This window comes from Acartia tonsa, chromosome 3 (assembly GCF_053477335.1).
Source record: "Acartia tonsa isolate MP-2025a chromosome 3, ASM5347733v1, whole genome shotgun sequence".
In the NCBI taxonomy this organism is placed as follows: domain Eukaryota; kingdom Metazoa; phylum Arthropoda; class Copepoda; order Calanoida; family Acartiidae; genus Acartia; species Acartia tonsa.
In genome coordinates this window covers 38,987-64,088 of record NC_137262.1, presented here as the reverse complement: position 1 = coordinate 64,088, position 25,102 = coordinate 38,987, and the positions used below count along the sequence as shown (strand labels likewise).

General features: G+C 34.4%; 1 protein-coding gene across 1 annotated transcript; it reads left to right on the top strand.

The window, feature by feature from the left end:
- Nucleotides 1–407: 407 nt before the first annotated feature.
- On the top strand, nt 408–24,813 carry LOC145315026 (uncharacterized). Its single transcript, XM_080155087.1, has 15 exons — nt 408–526; nt 1,076–1,162; nt 2,868–2,951; nt 3,688–3,750; nt 18,764–18,841; nt 19,532–19,579; nt 19,799–19,825; nt 20,119–20,177; nt 20,870–20,984; nt 21,384–21,451; nt 22,600–22,680; nt 22,946–22,991; nt 23,486–23,566; nt 23,990–24,044; nt 24,416–24,813. The coding sequence occupies exons 1-15, from the start codon at nt 481–483 to the stop codon at nt 24,552–24,554; spliced, it is 1,077 nt and encodes a 358-aa protein (XP_080011213.1). The 5' UTR covers nt 408–480; the 3' UTR covers nt 24,555–24,813.
- The last annotated feature ends 289 nt before the right edge of the window (nt 24,814–25,102 follow it).

Sequence of the window (25,102 nt, the reverse complement as noted above, 5' to 3'; positions counted from 1 at the left end):
GCTCTGGAAGGGTGAGTAGATTCAAAATTCAATATTGTTTTCTCATTGTCTTTGCTTGGGCATGAATTGTATTATTTTTTATTAGTTTTAGACCAAAACTGTAAGGTTTATATTGAAAAAAGTGAAGCGATTGGTTTTTATTTTAACACCCTTTAATTTATTTAAATAATAATTATTTTTAAACTCTTTAAATTTTGGATCTGTCTGTCCATACTTCTTTAATAAGATGTTTATGTTTAAATTGTAATTTTGTTTATTCATTCATAAAGTTGAAATTCTAAATAGTTCATTTTTACAAGGCATCTCTATATGTATTTTTAAAATGTAAATAGCAATACAATACACCCAGTAATTAGTACTTACATAAGTTTTTAAACATAATTTATTGTCCTTGATAAATATTAACAGCAAACATAAGAGATAAAGAAAATATATGAGAAAATATTAGTCTATAAATTAGTTGTTATTAAGCCATTCAAGATGGCTACAATGTACTTCCTATTACTGTTAGTTACTTTTGTAACAGGTACAAGTGTTAAGCTTTAATATACCATTGAGGTTGGTTAAGTTAGGGGGGAAGAGGTAACACCTTTACCACTAACTTCTAAATATTTTCATGATTAGAAACTGTCATAATTAGAAACTATTCATATTTGTAAAAAAAAGATCAGAATAGCAAATAAGAATAAATAGGTATTGTGTTTGTGTTGCAGAATAAAAATTTTCTCAACTCATATATTAGATTTTAAATTAATAATTTCATTTAATTTAATAATTTGAAAATGTCAATTTAGCAGCCTTTTCATTTTTCTTATTGGATATAAGAAGTAAATTTACATAAACAAGGGGCTTTGTAAAACAACATTAGGAGTGGTTGTTAAACCCTCCTTTTTATGTAAAAACAAATATCTGACTTGTTAAAAATAAGGGCTATGAACAAAGTGCTTAGAGTTTTTAAGGGGGGCAAGAGTAGCAATCTCCATTTCTCAATTAAAATCAAGTACTGATACAATTATGTTCTTTAGAATAAAAACTCTTTGAATCTCAAGATATGAATTTATTTTTTACAATTCAGGTTCAGAGTTTTGTGTGGAACCTACTGATGCTGAGTGTCAAGATGTTGAAGACATTGGAGGTCAACATATCTACAACAGATGGCCATGTAAGTTTTTCAAATATACAGTATTTAACCCTTCACGGTCAGGAGGGGCAGCATTGAATGCCCCCCCCCCCCCTCCGTTTTTTTCTATCTCATTTTTTGTGTGTGAAAGATAAAGAGCCCATACTGCGTGACACAGTTTGGGTATGACACATAACTAAGAGTTTGAATTTTTTGAATATCTCCATCATGGCGGGCACAGGATGCCAACAAACCCAGCAGGGTCATCCAGGTAAAAAGCAAAAATATTGTTTGACTAAAACAAAGCATTTTATTGTACCAAAATACTAAAATATCCTCTAGTAGTACATCCTCATATGAAAACAGGTGTTCAAGTAAATTTCAGGTTCCAGGTATGATCCTGCAGGTCCTGATTCTCCAGTTCTCCAGAAATCTTTAAAAGGCTCCTGTGGTCGCAATTTTTGACTTAAAGACTTAAGCTTTTCTTACATGTCTACATAACATATTAAAATTTCAATGAATTCTGCTGCCGTTTTCCCGCCAACCATCAACTGCAGCAGCTGGCAGCCAAGTACAGCTGCGGCCGCTGAAATTTATATTTTGATATTTCTAATATAAAATTTACAAAAAGATAAACATTTTCTGGAAAAAAAAATTGTCTTCTAGCTTTATAACTAAGAAAATTACAGCCGTTTGAAATTTTTAAGTAAAAAAGTACCTAAAAACAAAGGTTGTTAAATAAAAGGGTGAAGGAAGCCAAAATTGACTTTGACTTAAAAAGGTCGGAAATTCATTATTAAACAGGGGACTTGCACAAAAAAAATTAGCCCTCTACCTCTAATAGGAACTGAGATAACATTCCCCCCCCCTGACTGATTAAGGTGCGGCAAAGGGTCCGACTGTTAACGGTTAATTTATTTTGTTTTTTTAAAAGATATAATTTCAGACAAATCAACACATATTTTATAAAACAGACTTTATATTAGTGTGTCTGTGTGATCAAAAATATCTTGCTTATCACAGACCAATATGGCCTACTTACAGTAAAGCTTCTTTTAAAGATTAATGAAACACTTTTTCAATTATGAAATATCACTTTTATAAAATTATTGTATTAAAGAGAATGAAATCTAAATAATTTTATTATTAATCACCCTTCTGTTTGTCTTGCAAACTGTAAATATAGTGTTTTTGTCATAAACACTCTTATATAAAACAGCACGCTAGAGGATGGGGGAAGGGGTTAGGTGGTTATTTGATATCATATTTTCACGACCACTACAAAGATTCATTGTAAAGGAGAACCATATTTGTCCAGCAGTAGGAAAGAGCTTATACTACAAACAGAATATACTCCTATACCCTGTAAAATTAAGATTTATTTTCTGTTATATGTAAATTTAATCATGGTAAAATGGCCATGGCTAACATATCATTGACATGATTTTTTTAAATGCCATTATTTAGTGTATAAATTTTATGGAATTTAAAATAGTGGCAATGGCTGATATTTAATTTACAATATTCTATTACTCACTTCCAGGTAGGGGACATTATCTTATTTATTGGATCAAAAATATTCAAACTTTTAATCAATTAATCCTATTTATGATCAAAGTGGATCGATTTAACAATCTTTGTTATATCCCTAAAATTACCCTTATAATTACACAAAACTTAACAGGGTCTTAATCATTCAAGATCTCATATTTGAACAATTGAATAATATATAATTTGTACTTAAAAGGTGATTGTCAGAAATACTGGTGGTGTGAGGATGGAAAACTTAAGACTGTCATCTGCACACCATGGATTGATGGAACAGAACAATGTAACAATATATTTTTAAACACATAATTAATGCCCAGTTCACAAACAACTTCTAGAGGTTGACCGATTTATTCTGTAGGTCAACCTAAACAAGTACAACTAACAAATGCCTTATATGACATATGAAGGTGTAGCAAATAATCTTCCAAAGTCAAAATTGCATATCTATATAATAGGGTTGGGCCGGATACCGGATATCCAATGATTTCTAATGCCAGATATCTGTTATCCTGTAAATTCCTGGATAACCGGCTGAATAACCGGTTTTCCAGTAAATTAATGGATATCCAGCCAAATACCTAATTATCCGGCCAAATAATCAGATATCGGGCCAAATAATTGGATATCCTGCCAAATAATCAGATATCTGGCCAAATACCAGATATTTCCTGATATCTTTAGACTTTTGAAGACTACTTGCTACACCGTCATATGTTATAATTAAGATGACACTAGAATTGAAATTTTGTAAAAATCTTTAAAATTGTTAGTTTGATAAAGTAGTCTTGGGTTGAGATGGATCAATAGCTTTTAAAACTTTTAAAATTGAGATGGTACAAAAGCTTTAAAAACAGGTCTTTTTGCAGATTTTTATAATATAATAAACTAATATTTCTAAACAATTATTGTCAAATATATTTTAGTACATTAAAGACAATAATATAAATAAAATCATGTCCAAGTTATTATTTACAATTAAAACATTTAATATATTCATATAAATTTTTGATTATTAGATGTGAGGATTAGTGGATTTTGTGTGAATGTAGCTGACGCTCCGATAGATATCTGTAACACAGGTAAAACATTTACTCTCACTAGGAAAGGAGGGGACATTGAATCCTTAAGTTAAATAAACATTTTTTGTATTAGAACTTTAGGAGCTCTTAATAAATCCTAAATGAATAGTAACATTTTCAAAACTATTTTATCATTTTAATTTACAAAAGGGGTACTTTAATGAATTAAGATTTTATTTGGCATCAGTTTACATCAAGTAAGATAAAATTCGAAGCAGTGTATATAAAGTATTAAAAGAAATTTACATAGAATAGTTATCCTGCATTTTGTATTCATATGGCACAACATGAACTAATATTCTAACCTAACCAGTGATATAGAAAGTAAACAAGATTTCTTGATATGAAGATATAATTATTGTCATATATTTATGTTGTGATGTCATATATTTAAGTTTGCAGACCATATGTTAATTGTTACTCTTAATTGCTCTTTAATTGCTCTCAGAAAGAATAAAGAGAAAATATATTTAAGTCAGTTGATATTGAGAGTCCTAACACAGAACATTATCTGGTTTGGGTTCGAGTCTTTATTAAGACCAATACAGCTATTTACAGACATCCTACTACTTTAGATAGTTTGCATAGGCAGATATTCTACCCCTTCAAAGTGCATAGTTAATTAATACATTGTATTAATTAAACAGACAGTCATCCTGTTGTTTGGTGTCCTGATATACAGACAGACATCCTGCTACTTCAGAACTATCCAGCTTTGAATAATCAGTAGTTTTGACTTATTAACATATTTAATCATTTCTAAATATAGTATCAATATATAATCTTATTTACTCAAAAACTGCATTTAATCCAATATAATAAATACTTGAAAATCTGTTTGCATTTTGAATTGAACATTAAGTCTACTCTATCATTAGCTTATGCTGTTTGTCTATATCACATTTGGCGCAGTCTTATTGTGCTACGTGTTATTTAGACCTGCTGCTGAGTTAAGGGTGGGGGAAGTGGTGTTTAGTTTGAAGTCACTCACTTTTTGAGATATTTTTTTATCTCGGATTTTTCACAGTTTTGTTTTAATTTTTATATTTCTAACTTGATTTATATTTCAGGTTTCTGTGGAATTTCATTCTTTAACTCTTTTGATCTAAATTTCACGGCGGATCTAGTTCCAGTGCTCGGATATGGCTGATGGAGAAAAAGGAGAGCGGGGTAAAACTGAAGGCAAGCGTGGACGGCCGCCTAAACGTCCTCGGGAGAATGACAGTCAGGATGATGATGGAACTCCCGAACATTGGGAGGAGGAGGATGCTGCGGCTGAGGATGCTGGTGCAGGTGCCAATGCGAATGTGGAGTTGGCGTTGGGCGAGGTGGAGAATGACGTTGTGCCTGAAAGCATAAAAAAATATGTTAGGGCAATGTTGCAGGAGCATACGACTGTCAAAGATCAGGTGGATAAGTTAACGGCGGCGAATAAACGGCTGGAGAATAAGGTGAAAGAGTTTAAGAACTCTGATGAGCATAAGAAGTTAGGTTATGATGTTGATTTGGCTACTATTAAGAAAAAGGTGGCGCAATTGCCAGTGGATGGGGATATTAGCGGTTTTTTGTATGAGACAAGTATGGGGGCTAGTGTATCTGCAGTCAAGGCGACGGGGGATGATTCGTTTAATACATCTTTCATTAATCGTTTGAGTGTGGAGGCTAAATTGGATTCTACAAATTTTGAGGCTAAAAGAGGGAAAAGTGCTCCTGGACATTTGAAGTTTTCGCAGATTGAGTTTTTAGGTCCTGTTGGGAATGGAAATTGGATGAATGTTCGTGAGAGTTGTCTGACCGAATATGAAAATCAATTGTTGGATATATTTCCTTTAATTGAGGAAAGGGCTGAAGTGCTTAAGGCCTATAAAAAGGTGGCCGGCGGTAGTGTAAGCCAACAGACTGTAGAGGAGCAGTTTAAGGAGTTTTGTCTTGTAAGAGGAGTCAAGTGGGATAGTGATTTTGTGCGGGATGCTCCATTTTGGGATGGAAATATTGATTTTGAGGATTATTTCTTATCCTTATGGAGGGTTGCTAGGTTCGCAAAGTTGGAGGATCCTATGCTTTTCAAGGACATCCTGTACAATAGGATTTTTGAGTGCAAAGGGAAGAAGATGGGGAGGTTGATTACGCCGGAGGCTAATGCTTCCTTAAGTGCTTTAGGTTATTACCTGTTGATAAGAAGGTTGGTGATACCCTTTGCTGATACAGAGTCGGCTACCGAATTCTTTTACGCCCTGAAACAAAAGAGTGGTCAGAATGTGGATGTGTTTTTCAATGCTAAATTGCGTCTGTTTAGGCTTATGCATCCTGGTCAAATTTCTAGACAATCTTGGCGTGATTTCTATAATAATGTGGCTAAGAATTTGCTGTTTTCTGATTTAGCTAGAGATATGGCTAATTTCATTGAATCTATGCATTACCTGGAAGATTACAGTGCTTTCTTGACTTATTTGATTCGCAGAGGTCAGCATTATGTAAGCTGGGCTCGTTCTGGACACGTATCACCTGAAAATGTAACGTCCTGTTATTCTCAGGCTATGGAAGGGTTGAGGCTAGAGGATTCTAGGGAGGTGAAAGCTAGGCCTGTAATCAGTGAAGTGCATGTATCTGATATGGAGGGCAGGACTGAGATTGGCGATAATAATGCGTGGATTGAAGGGGATGATGATATTCCTTGGGATCAGGTTGAGAACGTGATTGGGGCTCTGAATTCGAAGGCTAAAACTATGATTTGTTGGTATTGTGGGAAAAAAGGTCATGTAGTGGCTAGTTGCTGGCAGAAGAGAGATGGCAAGCCGCCAGCTCCTGATTCTCGCATAGGAAAGACCAAAGCTAAGTTTTTCTCAGCCGGTAGCGAAAAGAAAGAGGGTCCTGGAGTGCCTAATAATAGGGTAATACCTGAGCAGTTTCTGAAGAAGACAGTCAATCAGGTGGGGCCTGTTGTGGATAGGTGGGGCAATATATATATATATCTACTATATATTATTTTTTGATAAGTACCTATGCAAGGTTGAATACTTCGAGAGGTACTTACCTGTATATAAAAAAAACTTGGAGTGTAGCTGTGTGATGCTGGTAGTTTGGGAGATGTACAGGATTTCATAAATTGAACAGTATGTTGGCGGCTGGTGACAGATGAGGGGCTGACTGCTGTGTAGTGGAATGATGTATATCTAAAATATATGGATATATTAATTATAATGACTAGTGTTTTCAAGAGATTGTGAAGTTTTTGAAGATAACGAAAATGCCTATTTGTGCGGATTTAGAATTTCTTGTGCCTGGGGCTGATATTCCGGTGAAGGAGTTAGGAATTATTGATACAGGAAATAATTTTAATTCTTTGATATCTAGAGAAATTCTTGATAAACATGGAGTTGAGTTTTGTCCTGCTAAATTATCAGCATATTCAGTAGATTTAAAGAAAGTTAATATTATTGGATATGTTGAGTTGAAATTTAGATTTGCTGGAACTCAAGCTGTGTTTACGGAGATATTTTATGTACCTGAGGTGACGAGTAGGTTGGTAAATCTTGGATCTGATTTCCTGAAAAAGAATAAAATTAATATTTGTTTGGATGAAGATAAGTTTGAATTTTGTGGGGAATCTGTTCCTATTAATTCCTGTTTACAGAAACAGGTGGTGGCAGAGATACAGAAAATTCCTATTTTGTCCGGACGAATGAATTCTGAAATTCCATCTAAACCTACCTTGCCAGGGATAAAGGAGGGGGGTGGGTTTGGAGAGTTATATTCAACGAAGTATAATGTGAAGTTGCTGGATAAAACTATTTTTTATCCTGGAGGATCTACCGCTGTGGTGCATGTGACTGGATTAAAGAATGATGGGCTTTGGTACGTGTCCCCTAATTCTTCTAAGATGACAAGTGGCAATGGGATTATGATTATTGAGGGGGTGTATCAGCCACGGAAAGATGGGTCCTGTGTGGTTAATGTGGTTAATGCGTCAATAAAACCTATTACCTTGCTGAGAAATGTGAAGATGGGGCATTGTTTCATCATGGATAATCAAGATGTTACCTGTAATAAAACAATTAATGAATTGGATAAGCCAGAAAAGTTGTCGGGGCAAAAAATGCATGAACGGGTACAGTTTATTATTCAAAAGTTGAAGTTAGATGAAAACCAGATGATTAAGGAAAATCCAGAATTGAAACCCAGGATTATTAAAATTTGTTTGGAAAATTTTGATATCTTTTCAATGAATGATTCAGATATTGGTGATTGTAGATTAATGACATATAATATAGAATTGTTACCTGGAGCTAAACCTGTGAAGGCCAGAAATATTCCTTTGAATCCAGAGTACGACGCTAAATTGAAGGAACAGTTGACCAAATGGCTGGATGCTGGCATTATTGAGGAGGGTTTCTCGGATTGGTCCAGTCCTATCTTTGCTGTGAAAAAGAAGGCTGCACCTGGAGCAGAGGCTAAGTTGAGGTTTGTCATCGATTTCCGCAACCTCAACAACGTGACTAAGCGGGTGGCGTGGCCGCTGCCACTGATCTCGGATAATCTGACGAAGCTGGGTTCTGGCAAGGTGTTCAGTACTCTTGATTTGACAGCGGCCTACCATTCGATGACTATGGATGAAGACTCTAAACCGTTGACAGCTTTTAGTGCAGCAAACAGGATGTATTTGTTTAACAGGTTGCCATTTGGGTTGTGTAATGCACCCAGCCTGTTCTGTGCTCTGATGGATAAGGTGCTGTCTATCTTGCCAGGTATGTATGGATTCTGTATCAGCTACTTGGACGATCTGATCGTGTTTTCATCAAGTCCAGAGGAACATGTAGAGCATCTGCAGGCACTGTTTCAAGTTCTTCGGCAGGTCAACCTGAAATTAAATTTAGATAAGTGTGATTTATTGACTAGAGAATGCCATTATTTGGGACATATTATTAGTGCCGATGGATTGAAAATGAATCCTGCATATCTGGAACGGATTAAGGATTGGGGCAAGCCTAGAACAGGGAAGGAGTTGCAGAAATTTTTGGGATTTACTAATTATTACAGAGGATATTTTGCTGATTATGCCAAGAGGTCGTGCATGTTGGATAGTCACAGGAATGACACTATAATAAAGTGGACAGAAGAGTTGAACAGAGTATGGACTGAATTTATGGAAATGTTCAAGACTGAAATGTGTAAAGGCTATCCTCAATGGGATAATCCTAATCTTTTTATTGTGGATGTAGATTATAGTTCTCAGTATTTTGCAGGGATTATTTCGCAAGAACAGGATGGTGTGGAGAGAGTGTTTGGTGTCTGTAGTAAAAAGTGTAATGCTGCAGAACAAAATTATCCTTCCTATAAAGGAGAATTAGGTGCATTAGTATATGCATTAAAGAATTTTTTACACTTTTGTAGGTTTCGTGAGTTTTTGGTTCGGACAGACAGTATTTCACTAGTGCATTATAAACGTTGGGCTAAAGGATCAATAAACGGTGTCACCTATCGATGGATAACTTTCTTGCAAAGTTTTGACTTTACAGTTATCCATCGACAGGGGACTAAGCATGTGAACGTAGATTATTTGTCGAGAACTGAGTTAGATTGTAAGAATCATCGACTGAAGGATTGTCAGGAGTGTAGAGAGACAGATAATAAAATTTTGGATCCTTACCTGGATGATTCACCATTTCTGGATCAAATCTACTCTATTATGCAGGTACATTCTGCAGAGGATGAGGCGGATGTTGAGTTTGTCTGGCAAAGTAGTCTTCAGCAGGACGAGATCCTAAATGAAATAAGGTTATGGATATTGGAAAGGAGACAGTTGTCGTCTTATGAGAGGGCGGAGTTATCGGGCAGAAAAGAACTATTGTACAATCTTATTGGCCACATGTATGTGCTAGAGGGGGTTGTAATTTTCAGACAGCCTTTGGCCGAAGGGGGTTTCGTCGAGAGGCCTGTAGTGCCTCTTTCTTTATACAATGATATATTTGATTCAGCTCATGGTGGATATGGTTCTGGACATAGAGGTGTGCAGGAGACAATACGTAAAATAAATGAGAGATTTTTTATGCCTGGCGTGAACAAGTTTGTGGAATCGAGAATACGAAGTTGTATTACATGTTTGAAAAAGGCTGGAAGTAATCCTAAACATGTTTCACCTATAACTCATTCTGTTCAAAGTAGTGAAGTTTTTGCTAATATGTCCGTAGATCTGGTTGGACCTTGGACTCCATGTTATCATCAGGGACAGACGGTTAAATTTGTCCTAATCATGGTTTGTCTATTTTCTAGATATGTTTTTACATGTCCGTTGGTTGATGCTAAAACTGAAACAACTGTAAAGGCTATATTGGAAAATTTTGTACCTACCTATGGTTTATTTAGAGCTTTGAGATCGGATAGAGGTACAAATTTTACAAGCAATGTGTTTAAAGGCGTGATGAAAGGATTGGGGGTGGATACTGTCCTAATTCCCCCCAGGAATCCAAATTCGAATCCTGTAGAGAGGCAAAATCAAAGTTTGTATGCTGCTTTGAAAGTAGATGAAAATCATGGAACAAAGGACTGGGCTAAAAAATTACCTTTGGCTACGTTAGTGATTAACTGTTCCAAGAGTACTAGAACTGGATATTCTCCATTTTTTCTGGTTTTTGGTCGGCAGCCACGTATTCCTCTCGATTTCCTATCACCAGTTCCGTCTGCTGAATCTTCATCCTCGCGGTCGTATTTGGAATTTCTGAAAAATATGGAGGATGTAATTAAGAGAATTTCTACAAAATCCAAGTTATATTTAGAGGTTCAAAATAAACACAGAGTACAGAGGGAAGCATTAAGAGTTACAGATGTTTGTTATGCTTTCTTTAATATTGTAAAAACTGACGTGTCCAAGAAATTACAGTCTTTCTATGGAGGGCCTTTTATTGTGGTTAAGAAATTTTCGGATGCATTGTATGAGTTGGCACCTTTTGGGAATAATCCCATCAAGAAAAATCAGGTTGTAGCTAGGGATAAAATTCGAAAAATTCATGCTCGAACGGAAGTTCTAGGGGAGGAGGTTAATTTTAACGTTTTTCCTTTACCTGAAATTTGTCCGTCCGATGAGATATTTTTGGAGGTTGACAATATGCCTGTAGAGAAAGAAACTGTAGAGGAGAGAGAGAGTGAAGATGTTGTGTATTTGTCATCTGAAAATGATGGTTTTGAGTTGGCAGAGGAAAGACAGAGTGACGAGATTCAGGAGAAGGAGAGTGAGGTTGAGGTTGATAATGACAGAGTTTCAGAGAATGAGAATAGAGAAATTATACCTGTAGGTGAAGGAGTAGAGGTGGGAGTGACAGATGAATCTGTGGTGCCTGCTCCTGTAGCTGAGGGTAATTTTGACGAGGTTGAGCTTCCATCGGAACAATCGTTTTTGACTACGGCGCCGCCACAATCTTCACCTGAAAAATTAGTTACAATTAAGAAAAGTGGATCACGGGTGGCGAAATATTTATGGGACACTGGGAGGAGGTTAAGATCTCAGGTAGGGGGTCCTGTGGTACATGTTCAGATAGGAACTCGAGGACGGAGAAAGTAGGGAAAGGAGAGCTGATAATAATTATTTTTGAGAAAAAAATATTATTAAAATACATATAAATATTTTAAAAAAAAATATATTATAATAAGAGTTCATGAATTGTTATTTGATTATTTTAATAACAAATATGTGCTGACAAAGCTAGTAGGTAGAAAGTTGCCCTGCAATGAAAGGCTAAATCAGTTGATATTTGCGGGTGAATTGGTGAACAGTTATCAGCTAATAATGTCTGGTCATAATAATAAATTTAAATCAGGTAAATATTTTTTAATTTGGGGATTGTGTTTGTTACCTTGTGGTGCTGATGTGATATCTGTGCAAGTAAAGGAGTGTGTTGGCGACGGTCCTGAGTTGAGGGCTTCAGAATGTACAGTATTTGGTCAGCATGAGTTTAATGGAACAGTCAGCGGTCATCTGTTAAAAAAAGTTGGAGTGAGATTTTTGCCCGCGGTACAATGTCACGTTGACAGAACGGTTCACACCTGGTATTGCGGCAAATATAGCCATCTACATTTAGGGGCACCAGCTGTTGTTAGTAGTGATGAGTTAATTTCTAGTGAAGATTGTAAAAGGATGGAGGAACAGAGGGTGTTAGACATAGATGGACGACGGTTGCCTGTAGCGTTTTATGACCGGTCACTGACTTATTTCATAAATGGTAGCATCCTGTATGATGATATGATGACGTATGGGATTGACCCTCAGTGCAGAGGAGATGGTATTTATTTAAATAATACCTTTGTGCCTAATACTTTTCAAGAAGTTCAGATTACAAGTTATTTGAAAAATATACAAATTTCAATGTTACCTGATAACAGTTGTTTTCTTGAGGACCAGTTCATTGGGGCACACTGTCTGGAGTCTGATCTGCGGCTTGGGCTTGATCGAGTGATAGTTCACAATAGATCACAGGAAGATAGACGTTATTTTAGTTATTTTCGGACTGTTGAAATTGTAAATTTAACTTTGTTTACATTTTCTAATATGGCGGATGATGCTAATAATCAGGGTGGCCAAAGTTGGTTGGCGATTTCTCCACAGTTTTCGTTGGGATTAAAACTGGGGAAAAAAGTGATGTAGTTTTGTGGATTACAACTGCTAAAAAGAATTTCTTTCCTTGGATGCGAAAAAAAGAGGAGGATGGTGCTTTATTATTACAGTTAACTTCTTCCTATCATCAAGGACAGGTGTTGGAGTCTGTGGAAGAGGCTAAACTTTCGGAATTGGCTGCTAATTCAAATGCGTTTGTTGTAGAGGTGACAGAAGATTGGTTTGTACATTTGTATAATTCCTCAATTGATTGGTTGACTAATAGTTGGCAGCATTTTGTTATGGCGGTGATGGGTGCTGCTGGGGTGGTTATTGGATTGCTGTGTGTTGGTTGTCTAGGCAGACTGTGTAATTGCGTCAAATTTTCGCGTTATCGGGAAAACAGTAATTAAAATTTGGCATCCCTGATAAATATAATTTATGTAAAGTATTTCGTTTTGAATGTCGTCTTATATATGAAAAATGTTAAAATATTAAAATATTAAAATGTTAATATTTAATTATTGATTATTATCAGGAAATGGAGATGGAAACGAAAGGCGGTATCAGCGGCCGTCTGCCCCACCTCGGCGGGAGGAGCGTGAACCGTCTGTTGAGATGTTGGAAGCTGGCAGATCTAATCGGCGGCATGTTGTGTATAGAAGAGATGACAGGAGGCAGTATGATGTAGAATCCCCCAGGTATGAGCCTGGATATGATGATGAGGACGATGTTGGCAACGTGAGTCTTGAAGTTGAGCTTGATTCCAGGGATCGTCTGCCCAGTGATCAGAGTGGTTCGGAGATAGACAGTTGGACTGAGCCTACTACGGACAAGCCTGAAAAGGTGGCAGATACTGGTTCTGGTGATGGACGGCGCAGATTTGGTAAGTTTGTGCCAAATCAGGCTGCTGGGTCGGTCAGGTCTAAGGGAGCCAGCAAGGCTTATGATGATGCTGGGGAAGGTACTTCCAGAAGGGGAGCCAGCAATGCTTATAATGATGCTGGGGAAGGTACTTCCAGAAGGGGCGTGGTCAAGCGGCCTGCTGGGGCAGATTCTCTTGGGCCTAAACAAAAGAGGGAGTTACCAGATTTACGTGCTGAGGTTGAGAGAAATAAGGCTGAGCGCAAGAATGACAAACGTGGCTTGGCGCCGCTCAGTGATGAAGATATAGGTAAAATCAGTAATTCTGTTGCTGTGACTCTAAAGCCTATGATTGAGGAAAAAATTCGTGAAGCTGTAAGAGAATCAGTCAAAAGTTTGAACACTGCACAGAAACTTTGGCAGACGGACAGTCATAATCGGATTAAAGATATGTTGGCCTCGCATAAGAGGGATCTAATGGACTGTATAAGGAAGGTAGATACAGAGATGCAGCAAATGGTGGCTACTACTGCACAGCAAAAGACTTCTTATATGGTACAAAGTGTACAGACAGCAATGACTGATAATTGGGAAAGTAGTTCAGCCAAGTTGGGACAGCAGGTGAGCCAACAAGTGGAAAGTGTTTTGGCAGGACAGGGAACTAAGGTTCAAGAGGCTATTACTGAGATGGCGAAAAAAGAGGCTGAAGTGCAAAGGCACCTGTCCAATATTTTTAGTGAGCTTAGCGAGATCCGGCGCAGAATAAACAATGACTTACCGGCGGCGTCATATTGGCAGTTGCAGCAGGCTGGAACTTCTGACGGTGCTGGGGCTGGCAACGGAGTGATGATGGTCTCGGGAGGTGTTCAGGTCACTGGTGGAGTTGAGATGGAAGTGGCAATGTCGGCAGATGGGCCAGCGGTTGCTGCAGAGGTGGCTGTTGCGAATGATACCGCCTCAGCGGTAAATGATGCTGTGATGGTGGCTGTAGGAGGGCCTGTAACTGCTGCAGCGAGTAATGCTGTCATAGCGGCAACAGTGGGCGTTTCGGCTGAGGTTGGTGGAGGGGCGCTGAACACTCCTCCTCCAGTGGGTGAAGGAGAGGAAGGACTGGAGGCCGGGGTTAATTTCGATGTAGGTTCACCCAGTGAAGACATTGATCCTAGTTTATTGGATCAACCTGATGGATGGTGAAACCATGCTTAGCTGGATGGTTTCAGAAGGGGGTAAATGTCATATATTTATGTTGTGATGTCATATATTTAAGTTTGCAGACCATATGTTAATTGTTACTCTTAATTGCTCTTTAATTGCTCTCAGAAAGAATAAAGAGAAAATATATTTAAGTCAGTTGATATTGAGAGTCCTAACACAGAACATTATCTGGTTTGGGTTCGAGTCTTTATTAAGACCAATACAGCTATTTACAGACATCCTACTACTTTAGATAGTTTGCATAGGCAGATATTCTACCCCTTCAAAGTGCATAGTTAATTAATACATTGTATTAATTAAACAGACAGTCATCCTGTTGTTTGGTGTCCTGATATACAGACAGACATCCTGCTACTTCAGAACTATCCAGCTTTGAATAATCAGTAGTTTTGACTTATTAACATATTTAATCATTTCTAAATATAGTATCAATATATAATCTTATTTACTCAAAAACTGCATTTAATCCAATATAATAAATACTTGAAAATCTGTTTGCATTTTGAATTGAACATTAAGTCTACTCTATCATTAGCTTATGCTGTTTGTCTATATCACATTATAATATTATTCTGTTTTTGTTTAAATTGATAAATTTTCCCCACCTTCCTTAATGTTTGTTGGGCGGTAAATTCAATAGATTACAAATTAGAAAATAGAAAATTAGGTTCTATTTTGAAAGTATGTACAATAGAAAGTGTTACCTTTTTAACTCAAAATTACTAAGTTTAAAAATCAAAGGGCAAATTAAGTTTTTTTTTTAAATTTTAGTAGCCATACCATTGTAAAATATTTTTATAAGAAAAGCTTTTTTATAATTAGGGTTAGTCATCTGTACAACCATACGTCTAGAAAAGTAAGCTCTTTTTGTTAATTTTCACATGTTAGAATTGTCCTATCAATTGTAAACTTTGCATGATGTAAAATTTAGGTACAATCATGGAAGCATAATGACTACCACAAAGTCTATTGGTCCATTTAAAATATTATGCTTTTTAACCTTTTAGGAAAGGTATGTTCTTAAACAGTATCCTGTATTTTAGCAGTTTTGCAACATATTTACTTACATATTCTGTTTAGATTTATACATATTCTGCTTTTTTAATTCTTTTAATCCAAAGTGTAAATGTTTGCGTACCATTTCAGAGCATTGCTTTTATGGATGTTGTCATCCTTGTTTTAAATTAATGTTTATGAATTCATAAGTATTTAAATACTAAACATATTTATCATAATACCATTAAAACCAAACATATATCTAAAGATAGTGATGATTTATCTTGTGATATACCATTTTTTAAAGCAAAGTCTTTCTGTCATTCTGTTTGTCAATATTGGGCAGCTCTTATAGTTGATTTTGGCTTATTTAAATTGTTCTATACATTTCATGATGATTCCTTTAAAATATAAGTATGATTAACCCATTAGTGCCGAGCGCCACTTTTATGGGCCGATCGAGCTGAAAATCTCAGGGAAGCTTTATAATGGTAAAAACGGAATTCAATTTTTTTGTTTTGCTCTAGTGGCGTGCACAGGAAAGTTGCAAAAAAACCTGGTTCGGCCTAGCCATAAATACCAACCAGGCATTATGACCTGTTTTGGGCGGTAACCCGGGCATTAAAACCCGGTTTTGTAGTAAAAACCCGTTTTTTTTCGACCAAAAATCAAAAAATGTAATTTTTGAACGCCCAAAGTGAGATGAACACTTTTTAGAACTTTGTTACGATCTGTAATTGAAAACTACACAACCTCATGTAATCTATAGAGCTACAAGTAATATACAAAGCGATTTATTTCAAATTTAGTGTTTCGGCTATAGGTACCACCCTTTTCGGTTAAAAAAACCCTGTTTAACACACAACAAAAAAGGTGTTACATATCAGAAAACGAGCATAAAACTATTGGGTGACACATATAGAGATTACTAGGGTTATTAGGGTGGCTCAAACCCTTACTAATGACGTAAACTGTTATTTTTATTGGTAAAAAAGTTAAAACTGGGTAATAAAAACCGGTAATTAAAACTGTCGGGTATTTATGGCCAAGCCGAACCAAAAATCATATAAAAGATGATAATTTGAATAAATTGAATTCACAAATAGATGTACTTGTCAATAAACATTAGATTTTACGAAAAAAATCAGCGACTTTACTATAAAAACAAAAAAGTTAGAAGGGGTATTTCAAATTTTCATGATTTTCAAATTTTGTTGAGCTATACCAGCAAACGGAAGTAAGCTAAACTGCCTGCTCCAAGTGGAAAAGAAAGCCAGGGTAGTAGAGGAGGGATTCATACTGAGAATGATGCAATTATGAAGCCGGAAACCGGTTTATTTCCATTTTTTGGAACCGGGTTTTAATGCCCGGTTTGGCACTAATGGGTTAAGAAAGAAAAGTAACTCTATAATTGTTACCAGAAAGTCTGTTTCTCCTATTAAAACATAATAATATTTTAATTGTTACTAGCAGCTTCGCCCCTAGCCTCTTTTCTTTGCCTCAAGAGGTAATTCAAACCAAAAAAATAAGAAATACTGGTGCTGCTGCCAGTTGTTTTATGTGAGCTTCCACTTATACAAAAAATTGGGGAAAATATAGGTAACTAAAAACAAAAATTTGGGGGATATTTTTTATTTTGGGGGGGGGTTAGCCTAAAACCACCACAGGACCAGTAGGTATATTCCCTGAAGAGTAGAATCCGCTTGTTTCAGTGGTTACTGAGATCTTAAGAGACAGACAGACATCGTTCTACTTTGTATTATAGACTAGCGGCTTGCTCCTAGCCTCTAGGGGCTTTGCCCAACAGGTTTCATCAAACCAATTTTCGTATTTTAGATTTAAAATAAAAAAGAAAAAGAGAAAAAAAATTTGGAGGGGGGGAGAATTATTTTTTTTTGGGGGGGGGGTTAGTCGACCCCACTTTTTAATTTCAGTTTAAAAAAGAAATTTTTTTTTGGGGGGGGGGGTATTTTTCATTTTTGGGGGGGTTGAGGGTGTCCCACCCCCCAAGAAAATAGTTATAAACCTTCCTGGGAACTATGAGATGCTACCCTGTAAAGAAGAACCCGATCGGTTGAGCAGTTAGCGAGATCCTTCACTACAAACAAACAGACAAACAAACACACAAACAAACAGACAGACATTGTTCTACTTTGTATTATAGATAATAATAGGACAACAAAGTATATTTTATAAGTGAAGCATTTCTTTAATCAAGACTTAAAATATATATCAAATTACCATATTTAGAAATTTAAGCATTTAATACATAGCATTTATGCTGAGCTTGATCTTTAAATCAGGGTGCGCCAGAGGTGGTCCAGATTGGCACACCTTATATCAATCTTTAAATCAAAATGGCATAGGCAATCCAGCCCACTTAGTGTCGCACCTCTGGCGCACCAGTTTCACTTGTTTAGTGTAGCCACCGTGTCGGATCAGGGTGAGACGTATTTCATTAATTAATATGTTGTTCAATAAGTTTTAATATTTTATTGCAAAACTTTTGTGAAAACATTTTATAATTATTTTTAAAATAAATTATAAATTGTTTTATTTTAAAACAATATATCTATAATACAAAGTAGAACGATGTCTGTCTGTTTGTTTGTGTGTTTGTCTGTTTGTTTGTAGCAAAGGATCTCGCTAACTGCTGAACCGATTGGCTTCTCCCTTACAGGGTAGCTTCTCATAGTTCCCAGGAAGGTTTATAACTATTTTCATTTTCAAAAATGAGAAATACCCCCCAAAAAAATTTTTTTTCTTTTTCTTTTTAAAACTAAAATTAAAATAGTGGGGTCGACTACCCCCCCCCAAAAAAAATCACCCCCCCAAAAAAAAAATTTTTTTTTCCTTTTTTATTTTAAATCTAAAATACGAAAAATTGGTTTGATCAAACCTCTTTGAGCAAAGCCCCTAGAGGCTAGGGGCAAAGCCACTAGTAACTTTATATAGCTGTGTCAGTAGGATATTTTATATAAAACTTTATATAAAATATTGTACTGACACGGCTAAAGTTATAAAGTTATACCGGTGCGGATCAATATTCTATTGAGTATCGCCACAATCTGGCAACACCATGCCAAAAATCTTTTAAAGATCAATATTTTTAAGCAGTGGCTGTGGCGCATCTTCGGCCCACCTCCAGATCACCTCTGGTGCCCCCCAATCCAGCTCACCACTAAAATGATTTAAAGATCCAGCTCAGAATCTTAACAATTTCAAATGAGAATCAAATTTTTATTGTTGCAACATTAAAACACTGTCATTGTTTTCTTATGAAAATTGTTATGTCAGTACATTATTCGTTATGCAGCAAGCAGATTTAGTCAAATTACATTTTTATGTGTTTAGATGAAAATTGTGATTTGCCCACAAATGGAAACTGCACCAGTTTTACCGATGGACTGTCTGATATCTTTCCCCTTCCATGTGAGTTTTTTTAGTTTCATCTGTTCAAACTTTAACTTTCTGTTGTTTCCATGAAAGTAAATATCCTATAATATAAAGTAGTAGTATACAGTTTGAGCTTAAGATCTAAGGAATTGCTCTAAAAGAAAGCTTTATAAATGTCTTGGTATAGTTATAAGTTGATTTTTTTCTCTCTGACTCATTTTTATAGGGGCTAAGCCTAAGGGCAAAGCAACTAGTATAAAACTAAGTAAAACATTATCTGTCTTTTTTATATGATAAGCTACTCTACAATTGTTGTCCAAAGAAAGCAATATTCAATATTTTGCTTGTGCTCTATAGAAAGTTTGTGTAAATGTATATATCCTATAGGATAAGAGCAAAGCTAATTTTCTATTAGTACATTTTTTGCAAGTAAAATAACCAACGATACTTATAACTTTTAATACTTTTATGTAAATCCATGGGTTGTGCACCAAGCATCTAGGAGCTTTCTTTATCTAAGTGTCAAAAAAAGAGCTGGAAACCATTCCAAGACTAAAATATGAATTGCCTAGAACCATCTCAGCACCTTATATAGCCTCTCTAAAACCGATAACTCTATTGTTTCAGACAAAGATTTTAAAAAGAAAATAACTTTAATTAATAGGTAAAATAATGAAACAAATTTATTCTATATTCCAGTGCTAAGAACCTGCTATTTATATTCAGGTAATTGTCATGATTATTGGTATTGTGATGCTGGTGAAGTTTATATATGTAAGTATTTATTTCAAAATTTATATTTTTCACTTTATATAAATCTTAATACATCACTTCCCTACTAAATTCAACAATCAGATTATTATTTTAGTTACATAATACATACAATATCTATAATATTAATTATTGAAAGATATGAAGTGCACATTTTAATTTGATTTAAAAATTTAAAACAAAAAATGTTAATATTGCATGATTATTTATAACTATTATTAGATTATGATTATTGTGGTGAAGGAACTGGTAATATTTCATATTCTATTTAAATTATATGCCATATAACTAAAAAAAAATTTTGTGAATGTAAACTATCATAAAGACAAAGCTAACTAAATGAATTAAAATTAGTTCTAGTATAAATTATATAATTTAAAATCATTCATTTTAAAACCTTATCCATACATCATACCCAATTTCTATTAGCATGAAGTAGGACGGACATTATATAAAGATTTCTGGTAGATAAGTTTTTGCAATCATTTTTATATGTTCATTACAATTTGAAGCATTAGTTATTTTTCTATTTTCTATTATAGCCTTTGTGCCAAACTCTGCTGGGTATTGTGTAATGGGCATGGATTCTTCTTATTGCAAGGTAAAAAATGATAATAATGCATAAGTATAAAAAGGAAATTATCAAAAAAGAAAAGATAACTTCTATTGGTAAAATTATGAAAAAAAACAAGACAAAAATCCATTTATTGTAAAATCTTAGGTGACCATTTACAAAGAAGCAGATAATCCTTATAATAAAGTAAACGGATGTTTTTCTGTCTGTGTATTTTGGGGGGTGGATACCAAAACCCTGCCTAGAAAATTTTAAAATAAGGGAATAAAGATTTATTGTGCATGCTAAGCATTTTAAGGGAAGCACCTAGTAACAAAAAGGTAAAAAAATATATTCACAGAGACACTATAATCTTATGATTGTATACACAAACAATTAAGAAGGCATAAGTTCCATAATATGTAAACAACTAAAAAGGGGATTATAAATTTCCATTGGGAAATTTTCTTAGTAATAATTACAAATTCATGCCCTCCTTCCCCCTAACCCCTAAAAAATTTATTATAAATACTTTTTAAAAGTTTAAAAATCTTCTCACCTATGCCCCAGAGTCAAAATCATATACTTTCTTTTCAATTTTCTTTAATGAAAAAGTATTATTTTTTTGTTTTTTTATCTGAATTTTCAATTATATGTCATATATTTTAAGTTTATAGCTTCAATAACTCTTTTATTATTGGTAGGATAAAGTATTAAATCAATTGTTACTTTCTTTTCAGAAACCCTTGATATCAACTTCCTCGATGATAACTACTTCTGTGACTTCCATGATAACAACTACTTCTCCAACAACAACCACTACTGCAACTTCTCCAATGACAACAACAACAACAGGTAATTATAAATTAAAATTAAATAAAAGACAATAAACTGTAATAAAGACATAATGTTGATGACTGGTAGCATTAGAACTTGTGCATGTATTATGTTACTGTGTGAGTGGAAGTGTAAATACTGAGAGTAGAAATTTTGCAAGTAATAATTTTTTTTACTCAAACAAAGCAATTAAAATGGATCAAATAATTAAATTACTACAGTACTACATCACAAGATACTTTTTAGTTTAAATTTTAAATTCAAGCTTATATTACATCACATTTACATTTAAACATTATGAAAAAATCTGCCCTTATTTTCCTACCTTAGACTGTCCCAAAACTTTATATCATACAGTAATTATGATTGCTTGCTCCAAAAAATTTTGTCATAATTCTTTTTATATTAATGTTGCAGCTATAAATTGCACATACTTGGAAGGAAGAATTTGGGACTATAATGAGAAAACAGACACAATTATGCAGGTAATAGAAATCATAACAAATTTATTTGTTATTATTCAAATGGTGGCTAATCTGCATCATAAGCACAATTGGTAGTGTATCAATTTTGTAGTGTCTGTCTGTCAGAGTATTGTTAGATTTGAGTCTGGACTTCAAAGCTATATACTGTAGACATTAAAAATTCTGGTAAAAATATCACTACACTATGTAAACTGTCCTAAACTGTTACAGGAATAATTTGTAACCTGTCCTAAACTGTTACAGGAATAATAATCATTAACCCTTACAGATTGAGGAGGGTTGCTGTAAGAGTCCCCCCCCCTCTAGTTTTTTTAATGTCATTTTTTTTGTAGGTAAGATAGAGACCTGTGACTTCATGACTTTTTAAGTTTAGTAATTTTATGTCGGCAAGAGTTGATTTTATAAGGATATCTGGTCTGTATCAGTTGTGGTGTCCAGTCAAAGTTGGTTAGGTGGCACCAAAATTAGAAAAGATTCTAAATAAATCTTAATTTCTAAATTATGATTTTTGTGTATAAGATAGGGACCCTAATTTTTTTTGTCAATACTTTGATATCAATGAACATCTGAGAAAAGTGATGACCATTTGACCGCTCCCTGACTGATTTCATGACCGATATTTTGTCCGGCTTATACTATAGACATATATTATGAATATTGTGGCTTCTATTACAGCTAGAGATCTATAAAATTTTTTAGTATATCCTAATATATCCATGGCAATAATGAACTTCTGTGAATAGTAAAGTCAAGACTGACCACTCCTTGACCAATTTTTGACTGATTTTCTATTTCCTACCTGCAGTTTTGCCGCTTTTAAGTTGCCAGATGCCGAATTTTAAAACAGCTCTAGACCAGCCAATTTTTGTATTTAGTCTTTTATTGTGATCATAAACAGATAAGAATATTAATTGGCGCCCCCCAACTGCCGCTTTACTGCCTTGACTGCTGAAAATGGTGGTTTCCATTATTTGCCATTTTTTGCAATGGTCAGTAAAAGTAATTTTTTTGTTATGAAAAATAAAAGCTCGTCCTAAAATTTTTTTATCCTAGCTTTAAAACTGGCTACTCTACAGCTGTTTTAATATTTAGCAACTGGCCGCTAAATAGTGGCTGATGTTTGCTTTAAAGTTTTTGTTTTGCTTTAGGTCACAGATGCTTCAGACAAAATGGACTGTGTTGTACAATGTTTTTATACTGGTTGTGATGCTGTTTCCATTTTCAAGGAAATCTATCATTTTAATTACTTATCAATAGTGTAACTACTCCAATGGTTTGTTTTAAATAGTTTAGGAACCTTAGGATTGTCATGTTAGATTTGCCTTTACCTTTCTTAAAAATAGTCTGTGTTTTTTGTTCTTTAGGGCTTTAGGTGATCAAGATTTGGTTTGAAGGAAATTATAAATTGGAAAGTAAGCAACAAATTTTTACTAATGTTAAAGGTTCAAATCAATTAGTACTTAATAAATGATAGATGAACTATATTTGCAGGAACCAATTCTTAATCATTTGCTATGCATTCTTCATCATGCACCAAAAAGTAAGCATCAGAATTTGAATCCTAACATGTATCATATTTGCTTGCTCATGGGGAGGACCTTCTAGAAAAAAATTTAAATCTTACATTTTTAGACCCCTAGCCATAAAAGGAGCTGAGATAAATGGGCCCTCTGAGGTTAAATTTCTAATATTTGCCAATAATACAATTACACATATTTGGAAAAACTTATTTCTTTGTTATGTTTTATCAGTATGACTTATTTTCACAAGAAACATCATCTGAATAATCACTTGTTTAAAGAAATTTTTGGTGTAAAATTTAAAAATAGGAAATAAGAGGGGAAGGTTTTACTTGATTAAACCTCAAAGTAGCAAACAAAAGCTACTACCCCCCCCCCCCCCACTCTATTTTTTTATCTATCTAAAATACAAGGAGGGTTGACATAGTGTGATTTTGGGGACACTTTAAATGAATAATTTAATTATTTTACAAGTTATATAGTTAACCTGTAATAAGAATTTGTATGTTTTTAGATATTCTGGAATGTGAAGATTGTGCTGGCTATTTGATTCCAGACCGCTTTAATTTGGACTTGGTCAAGTTTGGGTACACAGGTAGTACAATAGTTGTGTCACAATAAGAGTATGAAAGGGCAAAAATCATTACCTTGCAATTAGATAGATAGTGATATATTACTCCCATTATTAATCCTCTGTGGTTGAATACAAAGTATCATGGACATCTTCCAGCCCATACAAGGTAACTGGAGTAACTGGAGCATTGAAATTATTACCTATTAAGTTCATTACTGGTATGGAGTGTGTATATTGTCTTTTGACCTAAACACATATAACTTCATAACACTGTTAGGACCCATAGACAATTATTTCAAGAATTCTGTATTGCAGCAAGATGCACAAATGAATTTTGATTAAACTGCTTCAACATTAAAAATTGTTTCACTTTCTGTAAAAAGTTACTTTCTGTAAAAATAGTTTGTTCTGATTTGCAATTATAGTTGGAATGCTTGTCTTTAGGATGGGCTGTTGACACTGATAATGAGATAGAATGTTGGCTCCAATGCTCATCAAGGTATTTTAAACTAACAATTTTATCCAAATATATATAAAACGGATATGTTATACATAAGCAGCACAGCATTGGAAGTAGCTCCTATAAAAAAAAGATCATGATGCTGTAATTTTAAAACTTTAAGTTGGTAGAAAATACAGTAGAACTAAATAAAAGAAAAATAAGATCAGGTCCAAAATATATATGTATATGTATTATTTTCCTTTAAGATATGGCTAACTACTTTTCTGTTGGGGCTCTCATTTCAGAAAAGCTTAACTTACTTTCCATGAAAAGGTCTCCATTCTCCATTACCAGTCTGGACAAAAAAATGCATTGCTTTATCAAAATCCCTCATCCCAAATATTTATTTTTTATATCTTTTTGTCTAGACCTGACTGTAATTACTACACATTCAAGAACACCAGCTTTCCAGAGCAAGTTGGCACCTGCTACCTCATTCAGGACAATGTTGAAGCTTCACCTTGTGACTCTTGTTTTTCTGGTTCCATCAATTGTATTGAAAATTAAATGGAAAAAAAATATTTGTTTTTTATTTTTTGACAATATCAACTAAATCAATCAAATCTAAACTTTTTCATCAAATATGTTAATGCTAAATTATAGGTTTTGTTTATTATTATTATCTTATTTTATATTTTGTGACTTGGACTGAAAAGGAATTTGTGATTGCCTTATGCCACAATTAATTTCTATAAATTTTGTGAATTAATTGTTCTTCATAATATAATAATATTTTTTTTTCAAATATAATAATCAGCATTCTTAAGATTTTTTTTTTATTTTATATTTTATGTTTTCAGCTTATCTACTTTATATTTTGTTTTAAGTCCATGGAATTCATTTTGAATTGTTTTGGCTAAGTGCTAAATTTTATCCTTTCAATAATTCATTATGGTTTGGTCAGAATTTGTTCCTTAACATTTGTGTTAGCCCAAGATGTTTTTTACATGGACATTTTTGTCAGAGCATACAGAATTTGTTCATGATATTTTCTAAAGTTGCGTTTATCACAAGTATACAAATGTATGGGAATATTTGTCAGAACATAGAGAGTT

Excerpts from the sequence above, each read along its gene's own strand:
- LOC145315026 (XM_080155087.1), top strand. The coding sequence starts at position 481 with ATGGCTACAATGTACTTCCTATTACTGTTAGTTACTTTTGTAACAG. Across the intron at positions 1,163-2,867 it reads TATCTACAACAGATGGCCAT|GTGATTGTCAGAAATACTGG; the intron begins GTAAGTTTTTCA and ends TGTACTTAAAAG. Across the intron at positions 23,567-23,989 it reads GGTCAAGTTTGGGTACACAG|GATGGGCTGTTGACACTGAT; the intron begins GTAGTACAATAG and ends GCTTGTCTTTAG.